A 27,851-nucleotide genomic window follows, 5' to 3' on the forward strand; every position below is an offset into this window, starting at 1 on the left:
TGTTGGACTAATATGGATAAAGTAGGATTATGTAAAGGTGTGAAAAAATTAACATTAGTAAGGGTAAATTAGTAATTTTAACATACCCAAAATAAAAATGAGATATTTAAAGTGACTTGACTAAATAAGAAAGTGAAACATCTAAAATTATTAAGAAAACTAGTTGACTAACAATTAGTATAAATTTTAGGGTAATTTACTTATAAAAAATTAAATACACTCCTTTTAGAAAAAAATTTCATTTTAATTATTTTAAAAAAATCCGACATTTACCCTTAATTTTCCCTTAATTTTTTTAGAGGACTCATGTCTCCTTTACCCACTAAAGCCGGGTTTTCCATTAAAAAAAATTGACTTTATGACGCCATTTAGAATTCGGTAAGAAATTAAGAACGTTCTTGACTTTTCTTCATTTGTAAATTTCTAAACATAACTAGTGTCTTTAGCAAAATATAAGAACTTAATAGCACCGATAATATAATTTATTTTTACTGGGGTATATTTAACTAACATTTAATTTAAATATCACTACTTTAAATTTCTAATAGTGTATATATTGGATTTAGAGACATTTATTAGATCTTTTAACAGTATAATAAAAAATCATACGAAAGCTTTTTGCGACATAAGATCTAGTGACATTTCTTATATATGTTACTATAAACTATAGTAATAATTATATATATCACTAAAAGCCAAATAAAGTGTCACTAAATCACTTAAATCACTTTATAGTGAAACTTAAAATAAAAACCAATAATTATTACACTAAAAATATAAATCAGTGACATTTTTTAATGCCAGTAAATTCAATGTCGTGAAAAGTTAAATTTGTTGTAATGCAAAGCTCAAGATCAGTTTGAGAATATTTATAAATAAAAGTTTAATCTTAAAATATTCTCAGAAACTAAGATGAGGATCTTCATATTAATCATGAATAGAGGTGTTTAATGGGTCGGGCACACATTTTGAGCCCTTATCCAGCCTAATTTTAAAAAGGGTTTGTAAGGGTCTAGCTAAAAATGGATCGGGCCGAAAAACGGGCTCTATTATAATTTAAATGAAATAGACTATAATTTTTTGAAGAAAATGAGATTGTTGAAGGAAAACAAAGATGGTCATTTTATTATCAAGAGATATTTCTATCAAAATTACTTTAACTTTCCATTAACATTTCCACCATCTTAAAATTAACTATCAAACGGACCATAAAAATATGAAAACCTAATATTATTTTAGTCCACACGTTCAATTTTCATGACTAAACGAAAAATATACCAATAATTGACCGAGAGAGTCAAGACTAGATAATATCCTTTGATAAAATTTAAGAAATATTAGAAAATATTTAATTAAATAGTATCATATAGTCCACATTTTATAGTTGATTAGTTAAGAATAATGGGAATAAAGCACAACATAACTAAGAAAACTTGAAACATGAGTAATATGGCTTTGACTTAACAATAATGCAAAGTATTCCAACCCAAAAAGACTGAAAATATTGCGGAGTATGATTGTGCCCGACTCTCACTCTTTCTAAGTGGGTTAGTTGATCCATAAGAATTAAATTAGTTGGTGTCTTCTATTCTTGCATTTATTCTCTTAGTCATAACGTTAGTTCATCATTCCTTTAAATGCCCATTTAATTATACATTAATTCTTAGATGAGACAAAATTATAGTAAAATCTAACTCATATATATTTAGTGTGTTAAACTAATATTTACAATTTAAAATGATCAATTAGAAAAATAAATAAATTATATGTTTGAGCTTATTTTATGATGAGACGATAGTCTCCGTTCGTTATATATGTTTTATAAGAGAATTTACATTTATCTTTTACTTATTGTTTAATACTAGTTGATTTGTCATTACCAAATTGGTTGATATATGCTTATTATTCTTACCACCCAAGTTAGTAGGTTATATATTAGATGATGTCTTTGTGATATCATGTGATATATGCCATTTATTCATATTTTTAGTGTAATAGTTATTGGTTTTATTTTAAATTATACTATAAAGTAATTTAGTAACACTTTATTTGGCCTTTAGTAGTATATGTAATTGTTACTATAATATATAGTGACATTTATGAGAAATGTCGCTACATCCTATGTCGCGGAAAGTTTTAGTATGATTTTTTATTATGCTGCTAAAGACTCTAATAAATGTCATTAAAATTACTATATATAATATTAAAAAATTGAATAATGATATTTAAATTAAACATTGCTAAATATATTCTATTAAAAGCAAACTAAATTATATTGTAGTAATTTGTTCTCCCTTATGTTTTGCTTTCTTTTGCAAGTTTGTTTATTATTTAGTAATGTGATTGGATTTTGAAAAGACATTCGAGTCTCCTCATCATTCAGATTTCGTGATGGCAACACATTTTAAACTGGCTTTTTTTTTTTTTTAATTCTTCCAAATTAGTTGCAACATTATGAAAAATAGCATTATTCATTTATCATTTTTAATTTGTGATTAATTTCTAATCTATAGATTAAAACATAGTAAAGTGAGATTTTGTTTGATTCGTCTAATTGCAAAGATTATTAATATCAAATTTTTATAATTTTTTATTATACATATTAAATTAGTGCATTAAACTGCGTGAAAAAACAAAGATTGTAAGTAAATTGGAACAGAGAAAGTATATCCTTCTATTTTTTTTCTTTCTGATTTCATCAATTGTTGTTTGAAAATTCACAAACATATCTAGATTATGGATCCAAACTCAGTTTCTTTTTTCCTTTCTTATCAAATATAATCACTCATTGTTAAAACATTACTCTTATTTCCTACACCATGTAATGTTCATATTAATGTTGTAATTTGAAATATAATGACTAGTGAATGACGATCTACTTGTTTCTAAGCTATCATTTGTTTGTTGCTTGACCTTACATCGAGGTCCATGTTAAAAACTCCAACGCAACAATTGAGAAATTTATGCTTTGAAACTAAATTGATATTATTATGATTAAATTAAAAATTAAATTTTAAATAATGAAAATATAATAAAGTTCGCTAAAGGAATTATATATAATTAGTAAAAAGGATAAAAAAAAAAAACTAAATTTAAATATATGAAGATAAATTGAAGAATGCCTCCTTTTTTTTTTTGGGAAAAACAACACATGTATTAATAAGTAGTTAAGGAATATCAAAAGTAGATTATTATATTAAAGGTAGAGATAAAAGTCTCATCAACCTTCAAACTAAGGGGAGGACGAGGAGGAGAAGAGTTAACAGAAGAAAAAAGTAATTTAAGTTTGAATTATTAGAAGCTGATATATTTCGAAAATTAAACATTACAAAATATGATAAAAGTTTGTGTTCGTGTGACAAAGGTTTTGTAAGTATGGGAATATGAAATTGTAAGAAATTGAAAATTCCTATAAAGAATAAAAATTTAATAATTATGTACCTTAGTAGTTATAATTTTCCGTATTAATAATAAAATAACATAGATGGTCTAATTAGAGGGGGATCTTTGAAGAGGCTCAAAGAGAAATGTAATAATGTTTTTAAGTAAAATATGAATATATTTGATAATAAATAAAGATACTAAAATTATGTTGATAAAATTAAAAGAATTAAATATGTGAATTACATTGACTGGTATGACCAGTTGATTTTATTGACTGCTTTGACCAACTGATTTTGAACTTGCTGTTATGAGCAACTTGGTCTAAAACAAAATAGTAACTAATCCATCCGTTTTTATAAATCTTCATGTTTAGAATATTTCACTTTGATCAATGAACAGTGAACAAGGATCAATGATCAATGAACAATGAACGATAAACAATGAGCAAGGATCAATGATCAATGAACAATGAACAATGAATAATGAACAATGAACAATGAACATGAAACAATGAACAATGAATGATGAACAATGAACAATGATTATGATCATTGAAGAATGAACGATGAAGAAAGAACGATGAAGAATGAACAAGGATCGATCATATATTTATGTGAGATCTCTTTAAGTTCGTTTTAATGTATATTTTTTATTATATATTTTTTTATAATTTTTATAATACGTATTAAAAATATTAAGGCTTACAATTGCTTTGAAAAATATCAAAAAATTAAACGAAAATACAAAAAAACAAAGAAAATAAAATGAAATATATTTTAAAAATGAAAAAAAATCCAACACTATCAATATTCTTATAGGATCACGTAGTAGTACGTGCCAATGACGTTAACAGATCCTCTTCAAAAGTCTAAACAGTAAAGTGCAAACTGTTGCACCAAATTAAGACATTACAAACAATGTTGTATACATATCCAATATTCTATTTTGTTCTTTTTTAATTAGAAATAAAAAAAAGTATTTTTAAAGAAAAACATGAAAATATGAAGTGCTTTCTTCGTTTTAATTACCTGTAATATTAAATATATTTGTGATTAGTTTTTAATCTATAATTAAGTTAAAATGTATTTAAGTAAGATTTTGTTTGATTGTTTTTAATCTATAATTAAGTTACAGTTTAGAAATATTAAGAATTAAGTTAGTATATTTCACTGCGTGAAAAAATAAATGTTGCAACTATTTTAAAACGGAAAAAATACAGATTAATGAATAAAGAAATAATAATTATGTGGATAAAATCAAAAAATATGTGATCAAAAATAATGGTGTCTCATTGTCCAGAAATAATTATGTAGAAAAATTAGAAAGATATAACAAAATAGCAAATGATGATAATTAAGTAGAACGTAAGGAGTATAATATTTAGTTTAGGGTTGGTAAGGGAACAAAAGAGAAAACTTTTCCAACAAGTTCCATTACTTTCAACAGATAACGGTGGTTGGTACTAATTGTAAGTAGTAATCTTGTTCACACTATAATAATTCTAAATATCGTAAGATTATTATCTTAATTCAAAATAATACATCAAAGATAAGAAGCATATAAATTGAGAATCTGACAAATAAGAAAGAGCCACATTTCCCAAGCTAACTAGCTCATTAATTCAGATATCATAATCATTGTTCAGGGTTTTGGCTCATCTTTTTGCTTTAAGTTATGGCTTTATTATTACTTCCTCATCATCTTGCTGCTGCTGCTGTCTTCAATATTTTCTTTCTTTCATGTCTTCTCTTATCATTCAACTTATCCTTTGCTTATGCTTCTTCTTCTTTCTATCAAGGTTTTCACTTCTTTCTCTCCCACTTTTACTATATTTGGATAACAACTTTTTAAAGGAAAGAAAGAAACGAAGAGAAGGGGAAGGCCGGAGGCCGAGGGGAAATTATAAGGAAATGGGAATGGAAGGGACTAGCTGTTGTTTGTTTAGAAGAGAAGGGAAATGAAATAAAAGGAGATGAAATTTTTTGTTAACCAAAAACTTAAGTTGATGGTTGAGGTAACAAGATATGTTATATACTCTAACATGCCCCTCACTCGAGAGCCCTTTGGGCTAGAAATATAGATGCAACACAAACCTTGCTCATAATACCTGACGCTTAGTATTCCACTTCAAATGAGGGGAGGTTGAGATTTGATCGAACCCGTAACCTCTTATCACACTAACTCCTGATATCATGTCAAGAAAACTAAGCTTTTGGTTGAGTTTTCAGGATATGATATACTATATACTCTAACAATTTTTCTCTACAAATTTTTTCAACTTTAAAAAGATTGAGATCTTTACAAAAAAATATCAGTGTAATCCCTCCTAGTCCCTCCCCTCCACGTCCCATCTCTCTCATTTTGTTATTCAAACAAGTTAGAGATCTTTTATCCCTACCAATCTGCCAATCTGGCCCCTTAATTACTTTCTCTCCATTTGTTTCCATTCAAACGCATCCTTATGCTACAAATACTACACATATAATTAGCTCCCTCCATATCTCAAAATTATAAAGATAATCATATATCATGTGGTTAGCAATTGCCTCGTTCAGCTAGCTAATACATAAATCGTCTTTTCCTTTTGATTAAAAAGATTCAACTAGTTAAAAAGTCTTTCATGAAACAATAATAATTTTGGTTATGTAATCGACCAACAAAATTAAAGTAAAAAAAAAGATTATTATTATGCAAAACTTGTCCGGGACGTATTTAACCTATAGCTTCTTTTTCTGTTTTGATATTTGGTTAATGTAAATTGTTTCTACATCTATTGGGCATTAGATTTTATTTATGTGTTTTTTTCAATATTGTTCACTAAGTTGATTTTTGAATTATAAAAGTATACATACATTATATGTATTTTCAAAAAAAAATACATTCTCGTTGCATTCCATATTGATAGAAGATAAATATAACATATCAAGAAGTATATAACATATATTATATCGCTAAGTGAAATACATATTAACATACTAATAATTATATTACGAAAATAATGACAGAAAACCCATACATATACCCCTTCATCAAAGAAGCTAGCGAGTTCGAATCATCAACAACAACAATATCAACACCGTTATTTGGAGAAGATTCATCATCATCATCAAACGGTGGAAAACAATCGTATGATTATATAATAGTAGGGGGTGGAACAGCAGGTTGTCCATTGGCAGCCACACTTTCGCAACACTTTAAAGTATTACTGTTAGAAAGAGGAGGAGTTCCCTTTGATAACTTTAATGTGAGCTTCATGGAGAATTTTCATATATCTTTGGCTGATGCATCTCCAAGCTCGGCTTCTCAACAATTTATTTCGACTGACCGTGTTATCAATGCACGGGCTAGAATCTTAGGTGGTGGCACTGCTATTAACGCTGGTTTCTACTCCAGGGCTAGTTCCAGGTATTTGTGTGCTAATTTTATAGTACTTGACTTTACACATTTACAACTTAGTCAAAACTCATGCTTCTCCGGTTTTATTGAGGTTCCAGAATATGTTATATACTCTAACACGCCCCCCTTTCATACATGGTGCTAAACATTTCACTTTAAATGAGGGGTGATTGAGATTTAAACCCGTGACTTCTTGTCACATTGGCTTTAATACCATGTCAAGGAACCAACTCAACCAAAAGCTTAAGCTGATGGTTGAGGCCCATGATATGTTATATATTCTAACAAGTTTTTATTCATGTTTCCATAAGAAATATTCGCGAGAGAATAATCAAGAAAAATTTAATATTTTGGATTGTTGATATACTATTTTATTTGACTAGTAAATGGGTCCCAGTCAAATGGGACTATTATGGTGAATAAAAGAGAGTACTAAAATTAGTTAGAACAAGGTTAATTATGTCCTAAATTTTAATATAAATATAATAATTCTTTAGTGAAATGAACAACAATATGAACCTAAATAACAGAATTAAAACATTATTAAAGAATAAAGGGTGTACAATCTTAAACGTTGTTTTAAGTTATGTTATTTTAGTAGTAACGCTTCATTATATTGTCAAATACCAATATATTCTTTGAAGACACTAAATATTTCAACATTTCATTTTAAGTTTTATTTATTTATTTATGTTCCCATTTATCACTCTATATAAATTGCATGAGAAAAATTAACTTGACCATAATGCAAATACTTCTATTATAATCAACAATACTCAAAAATTAGTGAATTACTTCCGCTAGCATAGATTTGGAGTGTATATATATCTAAGCTTGTTAGATGGGTGTTCAGTAGAATAGTGGATGGTCGGAAAACTATGCAATTCCAGCAAAATAACACAAAGAATTTCGAGTGGCATCAAAGGCGGTGCCTCCGAGTTCAAGTTAGTACCACATATCAGCTACTATGATGCAGTAGTAATATTTTAGAGATAGTCTAACTTGTCAAAAAGAATGCAAAAATGGCAAAAATCATATTCTCCCTATTAAATTATACCCCCAAGAGGGCATATTTATAGAGGTTATATACTTAACCTAGTAGGTCTTTTGTAGTGAATTTAGCCCTATAAAATATAGGCTCATATTTTATGTACAAACAGTACAACATTATCCTGATCAATACCAATAAACCTAGCTAATATATTAACACAAATTCTTATTTAAGACGGTCTTTATAAAAGACGCGTCTCAAATGGGCCGGTTCATTATTACTAAAAAAAACTACAGAAAAAACGTGCGTTGTGTAACCTATTTGGAATTGGTATTATAACCTATTGAAGTTGGTATTATAACCTAGGAGAGTTGATATTATAACTTATTAAAGTTGGCATTTGGAATTGACATTTTAACCTATTAAATTGTTGTTTTAACCTTAAGTTGTAACCTATTGGAGTTGGTGTTATAACCTATTGAAGTTGGTATTATAATCTATTTGAGTTGGTATTTTAACTTGTTAAAGTTGGTATTTGGAGTTGGCATTTTAACCTATTAAATTATTATTTTAACCTTAAGTTGTTAACCTATTGAAGTTGATATGATAACCTATTAAAGTTGGCATTTTAACCTAATAAATTTGGTGTTTTAACCTGTTGAAGTTAGTATGTTAACCTGTTGAAGTTGATTTTTAAAATTGGCATTTTCACCAACTACAACAGGTCAAAATGCCAACTTCAATAGATTAAAATACCAACTGTAATAGGTTATAATACCAACTTCAATAGGTTAAAAATTTAAGGTTAAAACAATTTAATAGGTAAAAACGCCAACTCCAAATACCAACTTCAACAGATTATAATACCAACTTTAATAGGTTATGACACCAACTTTAAATATGTTCTAATGCACATGACAGTTTTTAATTTTTTCTTTTTTTAATTGTTGGGTTGGGCATGAGAGAGTCATCTCTTATAAAGACGGTCTCTCAGGAGAATTGTTGATATATAAAATGTCGTCCGAATTAAAGGATACTGAATATATAATTTATGATGGTGAATATATGCAGCTCTGTGAAGAAGGCAGGCTGGGATCCAAATCTAGTTAAAGAGTCCTACATTTGGGTAGAAAACCAAATAGTGCATGCCCCAAAATATGCACCATGGCAAGCAGCCGTAAAGGATGCTCTCCTTGAAGTGGGAGTCTCACCTTTCAACGGTTTCACTTACGATCACAAATATGGAACCAAAATTAGTGGTTCCATTTTTGACCAATATGGCCGCCGTCATAGCGCTGCTGAGCTCCTGTCTTCCGCCGACCCTGACAACCTCGATATTGTCATCCATGCAACTGTTCACAAGATCAAATTTGACACTCAGGGTACGTATAACACTACAAAAGAATGATTAAATAGCGATAGGGCTTTTCCTTGCAAAAAATGTCGCGATGGATTTGCAACGAAAACAGTGCGTCACTAACGTGTCGTCGCAAAGGCCTATTTCGTCGCAAAACTTGTCACACTATTGGGCATGGAAAAGTTCGTCGCCAACATCAAAAAACCCTCACATTGTCTAAATTGATACTACTTATAATACATATTCTATTAGCCTCCTTATATGATGAGAGAATAATTTGTTGAAGTATATAGCATGTTTTTGGGCCTCAACCATTAGCTTAAACCTTAAGCTTTTTTTGAGTTGATTCATTGACATGGTACGAGAGGTCAACATGACAAAAAGGTCACGGTTCGAATCTCAACCACTCCTCAAATTCAAGTGGGGTATTTCGCATCAAGTATGAGGAAATTTATGTTGCATCAACACTTATAGCCCAACGATTTCATGTGAGGGGGCATGTTAATTAGAGTATATAACATATTCTGGAACTTCAACCATCAGCTTAAGCTTTTGGTTGAGTTGGTTCCTTTACATGGTATCAGAGCTCAACGTAACAAAAATATCACAAAATCAAATCTCAATCACTTCTCAAATTAAAATGGGATATTTTGCACCAGATATGAGGAGGACTGTGCTGCATCCAAATTCTAGCCCAAAAGATTCTCGTATATAATGTATTATGGGGCTTTATCCATCAGCTTAAACTTTTTGTTTTCAATTAGTTTTTTTTTTATGTATTTCTTTTATTTTGATAGATTTCTTTTTCTCCTATGAGTACTCATAGTTGTGATCATCTACTTTTGGTGTATTTAATTCTAAAATGCAGGACATAGAGCAAAGGCAGTAGGAGTAATGTTCAAGGATGAAAATGGGAAACAACATGAAGCAATCCTATCAAAAAGTGAAGGAAGTGAGATAATCTTATCAAGTGGGGCAATTGGGAGCCCACAATTGCTTCTTCTAAGTGGAATAGGACCAAAGGAAGATCTTATAAACAAGAATATTCCAGTAATTGTAGACAGCCAATATGTGGGAAAAGAAATGCAAGATAATCCTCTGAATACCATATTTGTTCCTTTCAAGAAACATCTCCCTCAATCTTTACTTCAAACCGTGGGAATTACTAAGTTTGATGTTTACATCGAAGCTAGCAATGGGTTTGGTCAGTCCACCAATAGCATCAAGCGACACCATTCTCTTCTCTCTGCCGAGGTTATTTGTCTAATACCCAATTTTATCATGTTTTTTTGCTCTTCAAGTGTAGCAATTAGCCAATTACAGGTGTTCAATGGCACGGATAAGAGTCAAGTCCAACTTAAGCAAATAAGGGTTAGATTGGATAAGGGCTTTTTATGGACTGGACTTTGAAAGTTCGGCCCGCTTTTATTACTTAAAATTATGAATCCCCATTGATTAATTTAGAATGATTAAATAATCATTTATAATAATCAAATGTTAATAATACAAAATTGCATATTATCATTTTCAATAATTAAATTATCCATTAATTATGCTATTTAAAAGGGTTTGATTACGACCCTTATTAAGCCCTTTTATAGCCCACTTCAATTTAATTATATTAGAGCCCGTTTTTAGGCCGACTTATTTTCAACCCGACACAGAACCCTTCTAAAACTTGCGGACAACATCCCTAGTCGCAACTAAGAAAATTCTAATAATAAATTATAATTGTCAAATACCCAATTTCATCATTTTTTTTTCACTCTTCAAGTATAGCAACTAAGAAAATAATAATAATAAATTATAGTTGTTTGATTAAACTGATTTTTACGTATTGAAACTGATTTTATTAATTGTAATATTATTTTTGTTGATTAAAACTGATTTTTACTTATTGCAATTGATTTTTACCAATTAAACTAATGTTTATTGAATTATTATTTACTTTTCTGATTAATTGTAACTTAATTTTATTAATTAAAATAATTTTTTATTGATTGTAATTAATTTTTACTAATTGTAATTGATTTGTATTGATTTTTACTAATTAAAATTGATTATTACAAATCAAAACTAATTTTTACTAATTAAAAATAATTGTAATTGATTTTTACCAATCAAAACTAATATTTATTGAATTATTATTTACTTTTCTGATTTTTGTTGACTATAACTTAATTTTATTAATTAAAAATAATTTTTACTGATTGTAATTGATTTTCACTAATTGTAATTGATTGTAATTGATTTTTACTAATTAAAATTGATTATTACAAATTAAAACCAATTTTACTAATTAAAACTGACTGTAATTGAATTTTTATTTATTTTTCTGATTTTCGTTAACTGTAACTTAATTTTATTAATTAAAACTAATTTTTACAGATTGTAATTGATTGTAATTGATTTTTACTAATTAAAATTGATTATAAAAAATCAAAATCGATTTTTACTAATTAAAACTGATTGTAATTGACTTTTACTAGTTAAAACTAATGTTTATTGTATTATTATTTACTGTTATGATTTTTGTTAACTGTAACTTAATTTTATTAATTAAAACTAATTTTTACTGATTATAATTGGTTTTTACTAATTGTAAATGATTGTAATTGATTTTTCCTAATTAAAATTAATTATTACAAATTAAAATCTATTTTTACTAATTAAAACTAATTTTAATTGATTTTTACTCATTAAAACTAATTTTTATTAAACTTCCTTTTACTTATCTGACTTTTATTAATTGTAACTTAATTTTATTAGTTAAAACTAATTATTACTTTGTAATAAGTTTTTTTTAACAAAATTGATTTTTTAATAATTAAAACTTAATTTTAGTGATTATTTATTTTTAAGACGAACTAAACAAAACATAAATGAGTAGCTTTTATATCAAATAAATTAGTGTTTTAATGTTTTTATTGAAAAAATATTAACATTAAATCTAGGTTTTTTTTTTCTCTTTTTCTCACTTCTCTCCTACATACTATCAACATATTAATACAAGTAGCAATTTTTTGTTTATCTCAACAGATTGGACAACTTTCAACAATCCCTCCAGGAGAAAGAACAGAAGAAGCAATCCAAGCATACAGAGAACTAAAACCAGATCTACCCTTTGAAGCTTTCAAAGGCGGATTCGTCCTAGGAAAGCTAGCAAAACCAATTTCCACAGGCCATCTAAAACTCAACACAACCAACATAAATGACAATCCAACAGTTACCTTCAATTACTTCCAACACCCACAAGATTTACAAAAATGTGTTCAATCCATACAACTCATAGAGAAGATAGTCAAGTCAAAACATCTTGCACAATACATTAATTCAGACAGTCTTACAATGGAGAAATTACTGAATATGAGTGTGCAAGCTAATGTTAATCTTATTCCTAAACACATTAATGATGTTACGTCCTTACAACAGTTTTGTAAAGACACTGTGATTACTATGTGGCATTACCATGGAGGTTGTCATGTTGGAAAGGTTGTGGGACCCGATTATCGAGTTCTTGGAGTTGATGGGGTTCGAGTTGTTGATGGGTCTACTTTTGATGAATCCCCTGGAACTAATCCTCAAGCTACTGTTATGATGATGGGAAGGTATATGGGAGTCAAGATTGTGATGGAAAGACTTGGTGAAGGGGCTAATGTATAATTATGGTTGGTTTAGAAAGACACTTCTATATAATTAGTGTTATACTGTAGAGTACATGTATTATTTTAGCTCTATATATACCTTGAGTGAAAGATCACTTTGTTGTTTTTTTTCAACATTTATCAAGTATAATAAAATCCTTTTACTTCTTTAGTCTGTTGATATTGCATCTCATAGAAGACATACGTACACTTGAAAATAGATAATGCTTATAGCAACAATCAAAACCTACAAAAGAAATAGATAATGTTATTAGGGCACAATTTCATCGGATGTATCTGTAGTAAAAGGCATGTTTGTAGGGCTGTAATTTCGGTTATTCGGTCGGGTTTTAAATCAAGTTTGTATCAGATTTGGGTTTTTTGAAGTAATATAACACTTTGAATTGGGTCGGTTCAGTCACGAGTCCAATTGACTACATGTCTGTATTGGTTTGATACCACACAAGGTCAGTTTTGGTTTCGGGTCAAGTCAATTTCAGTTCAGATTTATATCAAGTTAGGTTAAAATAGTTTGGATCCAAATTGGTTATATTGCAAGTCGAATCGAGTTCGATTAGACTATGGGTCGGGTCATTTTGCGTTTTAGGTTAAAGTCGACTCGGGTAATTTTGGGTTTAGGTTGACTTCGGATCGGTTATATCATTTTTAGAGTTGTGCATTCGGTAATTCTTTGGATTCTAGTCAATTAAAATCCAATTCATTTGAGTTTTATGTCAATTGAACTTATGTTTATTTTACAATTTATTCAAGTTGAAATCGTTTGTGATTGGATCATGGCGAGTTGTAGTCGATTACTAGTCAAATTTGGTTTGGTCAATGATAGAGTCGATAAGATTTGATTGCGGGTCTACATTTATAGCTTAATTTTACCTAAAATAAATTTGATTCAGTTGAATCAAACTTATTTTTAGCTAAAACTATACTTGATGCAGCTAATCAAGTTATTTTTTAGACGAACAAAACTTAGCTAAATCAAACTTAATTACAGCTGAACAAATATGATTCAACTGAATCAAACATTTATTTTTTTTAATCTTAACTTGATTCAGCTAAATAAATTCTTTTACTAAACTAAACATGACTTAGCTTAATCGAACATTTTTTGTTAAATTAAACTAGATTAATTTGTAGTTGTTGTTGGTTGTTTTTCATGTTGTTATACGGTTATCTCTATCTTGTATAACTAAGTAACTTTCCACTACTAGTAGTAACTACTAGTAACTACCTAATAATTTCTAGTAAAAACTTTTGGTAACTACCTATGTTGGAGTTTTGGTGTGACTTTGAGTCCACAAATGGTGTATGATGAGTTTGGTGTTGTGTGGATGTGTGTATGTGTGTGTATGATGATGTGGGAATCATTATGGGCCTTCTGATGAGCCGCTCGAGCCACATGTAGCATGCTCGACCGAGCCATTTGGCTCGACCAAGTCAGTAGGTATTCTGATTTGTTGCTCGACTGAAAAAGCAAGTCGCTCGGCCAAGGCCATTTCGCTCGACCGGTCGAGCGGGAGTTCAGAATGCACTCTGTTTTCTTGCGCGATAAGTTTTATGAGAATGTTTTAATGTGGCCTTTTCCTAATCATTGGTACACGACTACTAGTATAGAAAGGAGCCTCATACACTCACTTCAATGTAGATTCTTAACCCTAGCCAAACAAAAAACCTATCTTCTTTATCTTCTCCAAGTGTAATACTCCATTGTAAGAGTTCTTGAGAACTCCATTGTTTTTCACATAATTAAGCAAGCTAACCACCATCGAGGATGTAGCCCACATTGGGATGAACCTCGTAAATCTCGTGTCTTTGATTTTGCTTTCTTTCTTATTGTTTCTCATTGCTTATTATTGAAGATTGTTGTTTACTTGCATTGAACACCCTTGCCATTGGTCTTGGGTGTATTCTAGGAATAAAGTTTGAAACTTTAGACCCTAATGTGTTTGTTTTATCAACCTAAAATGATTTTTGTTGGCTTGTTGACTGTCGGACTTTATTGCATGATTTCAATTGTAGTGTTGTGAACCATTTCTATAAGCTTATTGTCTTTTTACACTTGGGATGTTGATGCTGATGAGTTGAGTGACGTGTTAACACCAAGTCAATTGCGAATTGGGTCAATTACGAGTTTCGAATTATTTCAGGTGGGGGTTATGTCGAGTACCTATCAAATTAAAGACGGGTTCGAGCTGTGACAGGTCAGATGCAAATCGAATTCGATTAACCACGTCATTGTCTAGGTAATATCAGGTGTGGATTATGGGTCATTTCGGATGGGATTATGTCAAGTACCCATCAAGTTAAAGATGGGCCGAGTTGTAACAGGTTAGGTGTAAATCAAGTTCGGTTAACTACATTGTCGGGTTCATCTCTGGTGTGGGTTGTTCTCAAGTCGGGTGCAAGTCAATTATGAGTCTAAAGGTACATGTCGGGTTAAAGGTCAACACCAATTGAGTTTCGTTCAATTACAGGTCACTGCACCTCAGGTCAACTAATGGGTTGAATACAAGTTGGTTACAAACGATATTACAGGTCCAAAACTCGATCGAGAACCGAATTTACAGCCTTAGGAGGCATCGACTTGTCTCCCTCAACAGTCCTACGTCAGTTCTTTGTTTTATTTTGTTGCTAGCCTTGAACTCATTAGTGTCCCAAGAGGCCTTCAACTTGTTTCAACTCTTCTTGTTCGATCCATTTTGGCTTGTAGGATCCTTTTAATGATTTTATGTAGATTTACATTTAAAATAAAAGTTAGTGGCAAAATATGGGAATATCAACTAATAAAAAAAATATTTTTATAAAGTTAGTAGAAAACATGTGAAGACCATAAGAAATATAAAAATGTTAAAATGAAGTTAATAGAAGATATCTAGGGACTATAAGCATTATAAAATATCAAAATAACAATAAATAAAGTTATTTTTGTCTAAAACTTATTATAAGAAAGAATTTTTTAATATTTATGATCCTCATTTTTACTCTATTAAATTTATTATTTAATAAAATAATATATATATTATATTTTTCTTAATTTCTATAAATATTATTTGTGGAAATTTTATTAAGCAACGTAGCGAATATCATTTAGCACCAACAATTGGGCATGCTTACCAGTTACCACAAAGCTTACCAAGCACGAATCAATCAACGAGAGTCGTTTAAAAGCACAACAAAAACGTAACATCCCACTTCAATTTGGCGCCTTGGTTTAACCTTTTGAATACAGTACCTTCTTTGTGTAAAATCTTCATCTTTCGGCATCTGGGTTTTTTGGGTTGAACTTAGATCGCCAGAATGGAGCAACAGCAACGAAACTCTAAAGTGATTGCTCAAGAATCAGAAGATGTCGAAGATATACAACATGGCCCTTTTCCTGTCGAACAACTTCAGGTACCATTTTCCCCCTTTTTTGAAATTTTTACATATGACTTCACCTCAAATTCTCCTCAATTTCAGCACTGCTTCCAATTTAGTTTGGGTTTTTGTCAACCATTGTTTTTTTCATATAGGTTTAATTAATTTCTTTATTGTTTGAATTGGGTTTTGTAAATTTCCATTCATCAAAATTAGGGATTTGTTGGTGGGTCTGAGAAATTTCTTTATTTTGTGAATTGGGACTTCTCCCCTTTTTCGAATCATCAAATTTTTCATCTGGGTTTTCTCTATTCCCCTCATATTTAGGGTTTTTAGCTAATTTTCTTATGGGTTTGAGAAAATTTTCACGTTGAGTTCTAGTTAAGATTGCATCCCTTTTGGCTAGTTAAAGCTGGACTTTGTTTGGCAATTTTTATCCCAATTATTTGGGTTTATGGCTTTGATATTAACTTTGGTTCTCGAGATCAGTTTTAACCAATTAAAATGTCTATCTTGTGACATTGCTTTCTATTGAGAGCTTAATTTAGGTTTGTTTTCTTTTTTTTTTTTTTTCTATTCGTGGACGACAAAACTTAGTTATGGTGTCATTTGTTAGGATCTTAATATATGTTAAGTAACTTTCCATCAGCTTGTATCCTCCAAAAAAATTAGGTCATCGTGAAGTGAGGAAAACACATGGCTGTTTTGATTATTATCTCTAGATTAGGCTTTGCTCATATATTTCTGTTGAATTGAGGATTAAAAAAGATGAGTTATTTGATAATTTGTTGTGAAATTCTATATATAGGAAATTTCTGCAACCACAGTAATGCTATTTCAGTGTTCCAATTCTAGTTGGAATTAGTATTATGCTCAATTTAAATGCTTTTGTTCGTAATTTATTGCCCCTTTAGTTAAGTACGTCTTAGTTTGGATGGTTTATATACCCTGATAGGGGTGTGTAATTCTTTTGTTTCTTGGTAAATGGTTCAAGGAGTAGTAGTCGATGTTTATGAGGCATAGCCTTGATTATTTACTGTGCTTTCTCATATTTAGGCATCTGGAATTGCAGCCATGGATGTTAAAAAGCTTAAAGATGCTGGTCTATGTACGGTGGAAGCTGTTGCCTATTCTCCACGCAAGGAGCTTCTTCAGATAAAAGGGATTAGTGATGCAAAAGTCGACAAAATCATTGAAGCTGGTGAGATGTAAATGCATTATATCATTATTGAATTGATTTTGTATTTGTGTACGCTTCAGCTATATCTATGATAAGTAATAATAATGTTTTCCCTGTGTCTGCCTATAATTTCGTAGCTTCCAAACTGGTTCCTTTGGGATTTACCAGTGCTACTCAGCTCCATGCACAGAGACTTGAGATCATTCAAATAACATCTGGCTCCAGGGAGCTTGATAAAGTCCTGGAAGGTTTGTAGTCAGCTACATTCCAACTAATGCATGTCAATAATATGTAATTATTGAGTTGCTAATGAAATTTTTGTTATTATATCATTTGGCAGGAGGAATTGAAACAGGATCAATCACCGAAATTTATGGCGAGTTTCGTTCTGGAAAGACTCAGCTATGTCATACACTTTGTGTCACATGCCAAGTATGATTTTTAGTTCTTTCACTTGATAAACTGTATCTACATACTATACATTGTAGCTAAACCCATCTGATGCTTTCCCAGCTTCCATTAGACCAAGGAGGGGGTGAAGGGAAAGCAATGTATATTGATGCTGAGGGCACATTCAGGCCACAGAGACTTCTACAGATTGCAGAGAGGTATGTCAGGCTTTTCTTATAGAAGACGTGGCTTACTATAAATTGGGATTTACTTGTAGTTATGGGCTTTACTTGCAGGTTTGGGTTGAATGGTGCTGATGTATTGGAAAATGTTGCTTACGCAAGAGCATATAATACTGATCATCAATCTAGACTTTTGCTTGAAGCAGCATCAATGATGGTGGAAACAAGGTTTTTCTTGTCCTAGAATTGGTTGTGTTGCTTCTTATTCATTTCCAACTTTGCAGCTTGATATACATCTTTATGATTTGTGATGTAATGACCTGTATTCAGTGGTTGTGTTCGTCAATATTTACTTTTTTTTTTGTGCGTATTTCGTGCATCATGCCAACCTATGTGGCATTTAGGTGCTATTTTGTTATTCCTAAATCTTACCTGTCATTAACCTTGTCTTCAAAGTTTCAATAATCTTTTGATATGGAAAATTTTAAAACTAGTCCTTGATTCTGTTATAAGTGTTTTTAAATTTAGATGTTTGCTATGTTACTTGGGCTCTTTATTTTGCTTCACGTACCCGAGTCCTATCCTTGATGCTCGAACATTGGTATGGCACTTAGACACTTCATTGTAGGCGTAAAATTGAATATGTAGACGTATTCGACACTTGGACACGTACCAATATCCGATATCAATACTGAGTCCAAGTAACATAGGATGTTTGACATGAATGACCTGCACCACCCTTGACTATCTCATGGTCACACCTTTGCTTAATTGTTTGCAAATTTGAAGAACTGATGATGTCATTTTTGCTGATTAAACTCTGCTTGATTATGGATGCAAATTTTGATGCTTATACTTATATGAATTTTACTTGCAGGTTTGCTCTTATGATAGTAGACAGTGCCACAGCGCTCTACAGGACAGACTTCTCAGGAAGAGGAGAGTTATCAGCCAGGCAAATGCACCTTGCTAAGTTCCTTAGGAGCCTTCAGAAGTTGGCAGATGAGGTACCAATCATGCAAATTTTGACATTTATCTCCTCAACCAAAACTGATTTTAGCACTGAGATGTCGTGAACTAGCATATGAGATAGCCAAGTTCTTGCGGAAAGGGCTTGGCTTTCTGAGTTATGACATTGAAGTCACAAGATCAGGTCCCACTAATGGCACATCGGGACCCCCTCATAAATGGCTTACATTCGAGGGATTCATAGCTGTCAGAACCTTTCTACACACATACCCTTAGAGTATACTCCTATGCATTTTGAAAAATGAGGATACAATTGTGCGTTGAATCGTTATTTATCAACGGAAATTTGTCTGTATGACTTGGTTTGCAGTTTGGTGTTGCTGTCGTGATCACGAATCAAGTGGTTGCTCAAGTGGATGGTTCAGCAGTGTTCGCTGGTCCTCAAATTAAACCCATCGGTGGGAATATAATGGCTCATGCTTCCACAACTAGGTCAGTGAATCTCGACTTCAATTATTTTTTGGCCATGAATGAGATATATTAATCACTTCGTGCTGAGCTCCTTGCACTCCATCTCTACAGACTAGCTCTTAGAAAGGGAAGAGGGGAAGAGCGCGTATGTAAAGTTATAAGTTCCCCTTGTCTTGCTGAAGCGGAAGCCAGGTTTCAGATTTCGGCAGAAGGTGTTACTGATGTTAAAGACTAATTGCTGCGCCTGTTTCTTCAAATGCTGCATTGAAGAGTTTGTACTAAATTTCTCTTCCACACTATTGCTTGGATGAGAGTGTACATTTTTTTTACATAGTTTACTTTTAGTAGCAATTGTAGATCCTTAGCTCGGATGCTTTCTTCACTCTTCAGATACTTGTATTCTCTTCAACATTTTTTGATATCGAAGAGTTGTGCAACATGTACTCGACTGGAAATTCAATCTACAACCTGATAGCTTGTAATTCGAAAATAAATTGAAACATAACTCAAGTTAAGTTAATGAAACGGCATGATGTTCATCTGAATCCAATGGTAGCCCAAACACAAATTATGCCCAAAATTAATGTAATCAAACTCGTGTTTGACTGACACTTGATTGACTTGACTCTTAATTGACATGCGTAACCCTAACCCATTGAACAACCAACTTGAATGGAACTTGAAACTGATAAATAATAAAGTTATGCAAAGAATCTATGAATTGAAATTTATATAGAGCTACTAATTCTTTCAACCAACTTAATTTTGGCTTAGACCTATGAATTAGTACTTCATATGTTTTGAACTTAATGTATCAATGTTATTAACAATACATTCCATAGTTGATTTGAAACAAAAAGTATCTAATGAGGGTTAAATCGCATTTAACCTGTGTTTAACCCGTTATTGAGTATTGATCAATTGGTGTGTTTAGCTATGCTAATGTTTTGAATTTCATTAGATTAGTTTAATATTTATAGTATAATTATATAAGGCAATTTTGGTTTCATATCACTCCAAATTCATACATTATATTTTGAGGGAACATATCAATGTTAAATGTCATCTCAAATTCGAATAAATACAATTGCATACTAATAATAAAATCAGTTCATTTCAACCGAATTTGATAAAACGCGACGGTTAGCCCAACTCAAACAATAAGTACCAAATTCAACTTCATCAAAACCAAATTTAACTCATAAACTACAAATTTCGACCCCCAATGCCTAAAATCATGGGCGGGTGTACTATGTAGCCATTGAGGCCAATTAATGTCACTAAATTCAAAATAAAATGAGATAAAACATGTAAATACACCCTAGATAAATTGATTAGTTTATTGCAGTCCAAATGAGTGACCAGGATTCGAAGCGCGTTTTATATAAAAAGAAAATAACCCTATCAATTCTCTGTTTAAGTCGATTATTCCAAATATTAATCTTACTCTAGGATTGTTAACAATTGGGCCAATTATATTTCGGTTTGGGGAACTTACATGCTAATTTAACTTTAATTTTTTTAAAATTTAATTTAGATTCAGAATTAATATTGGTTATCATCTCATAATATGACTTAAGTACCTTTTCAAGTAAAATTTTGGCTTTCAAACTAATGGAGCTTTGACATAAAATACATATTGCATACCTCTAATTTTACCTATAAAATTTTAATTTTGTTGGCTTTTAACACAAAAAAATAGTACATCACACGTGGACAATGTACATAAAAAATAAAAGAGTATTTAATCATATTTTGAGATTTAGAATAAAATAATTTTTTTTAATTCAAAAGTTATTTATTCAAACTAATTTATTTTTTATTATTAATCTATGATAAAAACATAATCAGAACATAATTAAAGGGGATTAATTCGCGTCGATATTGATTCTATTAATATTAATTTTTTCATAATTTTGATTTTAATTTTAATTTTAAGAAAAATTTACCCAGAATAATTCAACCTATTCACGATTTTCCTACAATAATCCCAACTATCGATTAACCATGAATAATCCCAACTATTGACTCACTTAACATGTGCTGTTGTTGCTCTTGTTTTTACCGGTGTAACAGGTAATTTTCTGGCATTTAGTCAATAGTTGGAATTATTGTAGGAAAATCGTAAATAGGTTGGATTATTCTGGGTAAATTTTCTATTTTTTAAAATATTTATCTTTTTTTTATATTCAAAATGACTTGCTACAATAGGTAGCAGGTCACCCGGGTGTACCCAAGGCAAAGACCCTCCTAAATTCGGATTATTCATGGTTAATCGATAGTTTGGGTTATTGTAGGAAAATCGTGAATAAGTTAGATTATTCTGGATAAATTTTCCTAATTTTAATTATACATAATTCGGATATTTAAAATTAAAAAGAAAACAAGTAGGGGCTAACCTAAGACAGTTTAATTTTTTCTAAGTACTTACTCTGTCATTCAGCGAACTGAAGAAAGGAAAATCGAAGTTAACGGCCGTGAAATTCTTCTGTTCCTGTCACTCTCTACCCTCAGTTTCTTCATCTCAAGCGCAATTTGAAGCTGTTATTTCTCATAATTTTGCACAAAATTTATACTTTGGAGGTATGAATTACATCTTTCCCTCTCTGAATTTGTACTTCTGATTAGTTCTTAACAAATTCATATGGGATTGGATTATGTATCCTTTTTTGGCGTTCATTAGTTCTTGTTGAAAGATCTAGATTGTATTTAATTTATGTCGATTTAATTGCAAGTATTGAAAGTATGTCGTGCCGAGAAAATATTAATAACTGAAGGTTACAAATTTTGATTTGATGATTGTAGTTCTGTCAATGCTGACCCCGCTACTTATACTTCTGCAAATAATTAGGTTTGAATTATTGCACTTGGACTATTAGATATCATTATATTGGAGCTTGAAGAATTAGATTAACTTAAAGTGGAATTAGTTGATCTTTTGAAATTAATCCATGTAGATTATATTTGTACAATTTTTACTTTTTTTCCGCTGTAACTTTGGAGTGGCGGTTGAAGAGGGTACACTATCATTGCTGTGAAACTTGAAGTATTTAGGAGAATATATGTCAAAATATTGCAATGTGTTGAATGGTAGGTTGTTATTTAGGGTTTTTCTGGCCTTGTTGATAATTGTATTATGTTTTTTGTTTAATCCAAATACTACTTCTGCCAAGATGATGAATTTCATTGTAAAATTCATTTTGTTGGCTATGATTTTCCACGGGCGATTCTTTCTTTTTCTTCTCTCAACTATTGAATTACTCCTATTCCCACTTTGTCCTTCATTGACTCAACACCACAACCTGCATTTCACCTTCATATACTCTCTGCCAACTGGAATTGAACTCATGGTTGATAAGGGTAGTCTCTAGTCTAGTGAAGCAGGCACTAGAACCAATAACCAATTGACAACAAGTTTGGCTCAATAAGACATTAAGGGATTAGAGTAAGCTTGGATGCAAAGCTACCTACGGATGGAAAATAGCAGTTGGTGCCACCATAGTACAAAATATATGATGCAAATATCAATTGCGGTGACGTATGCGGGTCGCAAAATCCCTTTCACATTTAATGAAGATGGTTTCATGGTTATCACGACGTAACTATAACTTGAAAAGTCTTTACAATACGGTAAAGCAACCGATGTTTGCACTATGATTGGCAGGTAGATTGGATGCCTTCTCAATGACAGATCATCGCATAGATTGGGCACAATGAGCACGCTGTGTAACAGTATAGGAAAGCTAGGAAGAAATGAGAATCAACCAACAACTCGACGCCAATGTCTGCCAACTCAATGCCAATGTCTGGAAAGCTAAACAAACAGCAGCTAGTGAAAGATCACAGCAACAAATCGTCATTATCTAAATGACGACTTGACTCCAGTGTGAAGAAGTAGTTTAATGCATATAAATTGCTTATCTGCACGCTTGTTAGTTTAGTGAAGATTTTATTTTCAAGCAATCTTAATCTAGGCAGGCTTGGTGACCAAGGGGAGGTATATGTTCTTCCAACGTTGTTTAGGATAATTACTTAAGTTATAGAGTTGTATTAGTACAGCTAAATAAGTTTAAGAATGAATTTTCTTCATCGAATAGAGTGTTCGTGAGTTAGGTTGTTTTGCTAGAGAGCAACATCTTTTCTTCGGTTCTATATTTATTGAAAAGGTGGTGAGCGAGAAGAGCTACCCAAACACCAGTAATCAGTTCATATTCAACCGAATCAATGGTTCTTAAACAATAATTTAGACTTTGATTTGCACAAACTTCTGTTCAAAGAACTCAATTTTACAACTCATTTCATAAAAATTAAGTATTTCAAATGCATAAATCGTTTCAAAATTGAATAGCAAAAGTTGTAATTTTTTCTCTGGAAAAAACTCTGCACCCAAATTTTGAACATTCATCCGACACCGTGGGGTTTCGATTGCTTAAAGAGTTAAGTGGGGTATTGACTAGTTATCTACTTTGCCCCTTTCAAGTAATTCAAAACATGGGATGGAAGGAATCAAGATTATATAACGAAGTAAGCCCATTCTTTTCAACCGTTGACAGAATGTATAAACGAGACAGTGGCGATTTGATGAAAGTTTAGACTTTTAAGGTGGTAATTTAATAGAAAGTGAGAAACTTTTTAAATGATAGCAGTTTAAGAGAAACTTTTGCAAATGTAACAATCTGAAAAATGTGCTTTTGTAAGGTAGTATTTGGGAAAACAATCTGTAGGTTATCTCGTAAATGGAGAAGAAGTGACAATATTTCTTACGCGTAAATGCAAACATTATCAATAGCTTTATCTTACTTGAGCTGATAAACAAATTGAGGCAAACTTGTGACATCAAAAGTGATAGGCATTGCTGATTAGAAATAAATTGAGCCAAACTTGTTAGAACTGAACCTTAAATAAGCTTGAGAGAACTTACCTTCACTCTTTTGTCTACCACTTTATGATGACCTGGACTATTTATTCTCTATATGTGATTTTGGTCTTGGATTTGCACCAATATTTGAAGTTTTGAACCCTTTATGGTTCTGATGAGTGATGACTTCATTGATTTCTAGCTGTATCAGAATTCATCACCAGTTTTATTAAAATAATGGTTTCACAGCAAAATGCTACTGAAAGCTAGAACTGCAAGTTTATAAAACTGGTGATGAATTCTGATACAGCTACTAATCATGATAATAATTTCAATTTTTTATACTGGACTGTGATTCAAAGGCATGATCAATGAAGGGTTAAAAGTGTGTTTACTGCAATTCGACACGCATACTACAATCAAAGAGTGGGGAAATTACTTGTAGCAAATTCTGAAGGGAGTGAGTGACGGTGTAGTTCTTCAAATATGTCGAGGGTACATTGAGTAGTGGTGCTATACTTTGTTTGATTTATACTTTGCCGTATTTCTTTGTTATACTTTGAATTTATGAATTACAACTCCCATCTTCCTATTAGTAGTTTTTTAATGTCAAAAGCTTACTGTCTCTCATATTGTGGTCTGATTTGTAGGAACTGGCAAAACCATGGATCCTCATCATCATCATCATCAATATGGAGGAGGAAGTTGGACTATGATCCCCAACATTTCCACCCATACTAATAACTTATCTACTCCCTCGACACAAGATTCTCTCTTTCTTTCGTCTCAAACCCAGCACCAGCAACAGTTTCATCTCCAGCAGCAACCACAACAGCAACAATATAGCCTTCTGCATCATCAACAACAGCAACAGCAGTTTCAGTCACCACAAAATCAACAATTCGTCCAACAATCTCCCCAGCAGCAGCAAACACAATTTGTTCAGCCTTCTCCCCAACAATTACAACAGCAATATGTTCATCCCTCACCGCAACAGCAGCAACAGCAATTTGTTCATCCCTCACCGCAACAGCAGCAACAGCAATTTGTTCATCCCTCACCACAACAGCAGCAACAATTTGTTCATCCCTCACCACAACAGCAGCAACAACAGTTTGTTCATCCTTCACCGCAACAACAGCAGCAAACTTTTGTTCACCCTTCGCCTCAACAACAGCAACAGCAGTTTGTGCAACAATCACCTCAGCAACAAACGCAGCAACAGTTTCAACCTCAAGCACAGAAGTTTCAGCAGCAATTTGTGCAGCAATCACCTCAACAACATCAACAATTTCAGCAACCTACTCAGTTTCAGCAGCAACCACAACAGCAACAATATGTGCAGCAGTCACCACAACAGTCACAACAACTGCAACTTCAATCACCACCTCAGCAGAAGCAGCTGCAATCACCACCACAGCAGCAGCTGCTGCAATCACCACCCCAGCAGCAGCAGCAATTGCAGTCACCACAACAACAGCAATTGCAGTCACCGCCACAACAACAGCAGCAGCAGCATCAGTCTCTTGCTTCTCACTTCGATCTCTCAAATGTAATTATTTTTCTCTCTTTAAATCCTAAACCTAATATTTTTGTTTCAGATTTGTGATTGTGTTAATTGATGATGCAGTTCGTGGAAAATCTAGCTGATGCAGTTGAGAATGGCTCTCGGGATCAGCATGCCGATTCTTTGGTTTTTCTCTCCCCTGCTTTGTTATTTTGTATTTTTGAACTTCTTATTGCACTATTAGTTGAATTTATTATTACTTTGGCAATTAGGGAGATTTGGCATAATGACGCAATATATTTTGTGTTGAGTGCAGATCAGTGAGCTGAACAGTCGATTTGATAAATGTCAACAGCTTTTGAATTCTATATCTGGGATAATCGGTACAAAATCTATGGTAATACTATTCATGTTTTGCAAATTTTCCTTCCGTTTTGTTGTTCTCTGTTCTATTATTGATTTAGTTTAATATTGGGCAAGGTCTTCTTGTTTTCTATCTAACTGAAATATGTTGGTGTTTTCTTGGTTACTATTGACTGACGTGCAGACTGTGGAAGGACAAAAGCATAAATTGGAAGAGAGCGAACGCTTGCTCAAACAGAGGAGGTATCAGCTAATCATTACCCTGCAACTAAATTTTTTGTATTTTTCTGCTCCTTAACACATCCTATATTAATGGCAGGGATTTGGTTTCCAATTATAAAAGTTCTGTTGAAGAGCTGATCAAGTCAGAGCCTTGATAAATTCTCCAATTCCAATTTTAATTAAATATGCAGGTCAGCAAATGTTACTATGAAAATACCTGAAGCCGAATCAAATGAAAAATAGATCCTGACATGAAATGTTTGATTGTATTGATTTGGTACAAAATTAGTAATTATAGTAGTAAGAAAAATTTTGGTAATTTCTATAAAGAGTAAGCCAGCAGAAACAATATGTTGTGTTCCCTTTTCTGGAGGTCATATGGTCCATTTCCTTTTTGTTGAACTGATACAGTAGGCATTAGTTGAAGCAGAATGAATTATTTTCACGCCAAGCTTTTAGTCGGAGATTATTACAGTTATGAAATTCTTGGAGTTTTTGTACTTTGTCTGTGAAACTTTTACGGCCTGTTTGGTTAATGGTATTAATTGGTGGTAATGGGAATGACTTTTAGTGTAAATTTTTATGATATGTATCATATCATTACCATGGTAATGAAAGTTTAATCATAAAAAAAATTTTTTGTTCACAAGTTTCCATTACCACCTAATACCACATGTTCAAGTGGTAATGCATTAGAATGAATTTTATGAAGAAAATGAGTTTGTTGAAGGAGAACAAGTATGATCATTAAATGTGTTTATGTAAGAATATACATTTGTCCAACTAATAATCTGCAGAATGTTTGATGGAATCAACAATGTAGCACTATATGCTTAGCTTTTACCATTTATTTGTAAGAATATTGTTTGCTTACTCCCAGTTTCTGCTTTCTAATAATGTTTGCTTACTCCCAGTTTCAGGCAATGAATTTCGGGAGTGCTTCACTTTGCAATAATCCTAGGCTTGTCACTAGGGTTTGGAACTGAAGATCAAATAAATCAAAGTCATACAATTTCTTATAAATCCAAGCCCCTCTTTTCTGTTCTGGTTATATGATTTATGCTGCATTAATAATTAATAATCTCAGTGAAGAGTCTATGTTAAAGTTTCAGCATTATTTTTAAGTGTATCAGAAAATTTTCTGCAGCCTGTTACTAAGTTATCTATGAAGAGGTCTCTGTGTATTGTATCATTTTCACAAACAATAAATGTCAATAAGTATTTGGTGATAGTTTGCATTTAAGTGCCAAGAAATGCAGTCAAAACTTTCATCGAGATGAAGTGAATTGGTTATTAGCACATGATGCAATTTCATGGCCTAAATGTTTATAACTTCTTTTTCATTTCCTTTGTTTTCTTTGAATCACCCAATTACAATTTCAAAAAAATTAAGGTTTTAGAGAACATGATTGAAAGTTTTAATATTGGCCTTGCTTATGACCAGGGGTGTTCTATAGGATTTAAATATGTTAATCCCTATTTATCAATATAATAATTAAATTGTCACTTATAATAATTAAATTGAAAATATATTAATAACTCCCATTGATATTGTCATTTATAAT

General features: G+C 31.7%; 3 protein-coding genes across 4 annotated transcripts; all 3 read left to right on the forward strand.

The window, feature by feature from the left end:
- Positions 1 to 4,992: 4,992 nt before the first annotated feature.
- LOC130813160 (protein HOTHEAD-like) lies at positions 4,993 to 12,942 on the forward strand. Its single transcript, XM_057678918.1, has 5 exons — positions 4,993 to 5,182; positions 6,390 to 6,789; positions 8,843 to 9,153; positions 9,997 to 10,382; positions 12,168 to 12,942. Exons 1-5 carry the CDS (start codon positions 5,059 to 5,061, stop codon positions 12,789 to 12,791), a joined length of 1,845 nt encoding a protein of 614 aa, XP_057534901.1. The 5' UTR covers positions 4,993 to 5,058; the 3' UTR covers positions 12,792 to 12,942.
- Positions 12,943 to 15,869: 2,927 nt separating this feature from the next.
- LOC130813870 (DNA repair protein RAD51 homolog) lies at positions 15,870 to 19,878 on the forward strand. The gene is made up of 9 exons (XM_057679770.1): positions 15,870 to 16,180; positions 17,201 to 17,345; positions 17,462 to 17,572; positions 17,665 to 17,756; positions 17,838 to 17,932; positions 18,011 to 18,124; positions 18,774 to 18,903; positions 19,236 to 19,357; positions 19,448 to 19,878. Exons 1-9 carry the CDS (start codon positions 16,085 to 16,087, stop codon positions 19,569 to 19,571), a joined length of 1,029 nt encoding a protein of 342 aa, XP_057535753.1. The 5' UTR covers positions 15,870 to 16,084; the 3' UTR covers positions 19,572 to 19,878.
- Positions 19,879 to 21,742: 1,864 nt separating this feature from the next.
- On the forward strand, positions 21,743 to 27,609 carry LOC130813328 (mediator of RNA polymerase II transcription subunit 9). 2 transcript variants are annotated; one of them, XM_057679139.1, is made up of 7 exons: positions 21,743 to 21,919; positions 24,845 to 25,746; positions 25,825 to 25,887; positions 26,018 to 26,098; positions 26,249 to 26,307; positions 26,384 to 26,477; positions 27,201 to 27,609. In XM_057679139.1, exons 2-6 carry the CDS (start codon positions 24,859 to 24,861, stop codon positions 26,439 to 26,441), a joined length of 1,149 nt encoding a protein of 382 aa, XP_057535122.1. In that variant the 5' UTR covers positions 21,743 to 21,919; positions 24,845 to 24,858; the 3' UTR covers positions 26,442 to 26,477; positions 27,201 to 27,609. The 2 variants fall into 2 exon arrangements, with proteins under 2 accessions (XP_057535122.1, XP_057535124.1); XM_057679141.1 differs by having other exon boundaries at positions 27,207 to 27,609.
- The last annotated feature ends 242 nt before the right edge of the window (positions 27,610 to 27,851 follow it).

This window comes from Amaranthus tricolor, chromosome 5 (genome assembly GCF_026212465.1).
Source record: "Amaranthus tricolor cultivar Red isolate AtriRed21 chromosome 5, ASM2621246v1, whole genome shotgun sequence".
Taxonomy (NCBI): domain Eukaryota; kingdom Viridiplantae; phylum Streptophyta; class Magnoliopsida; order Caryophyllales; family Amaranthaceae; genus Amaranthus; species Amaranthus tricolor.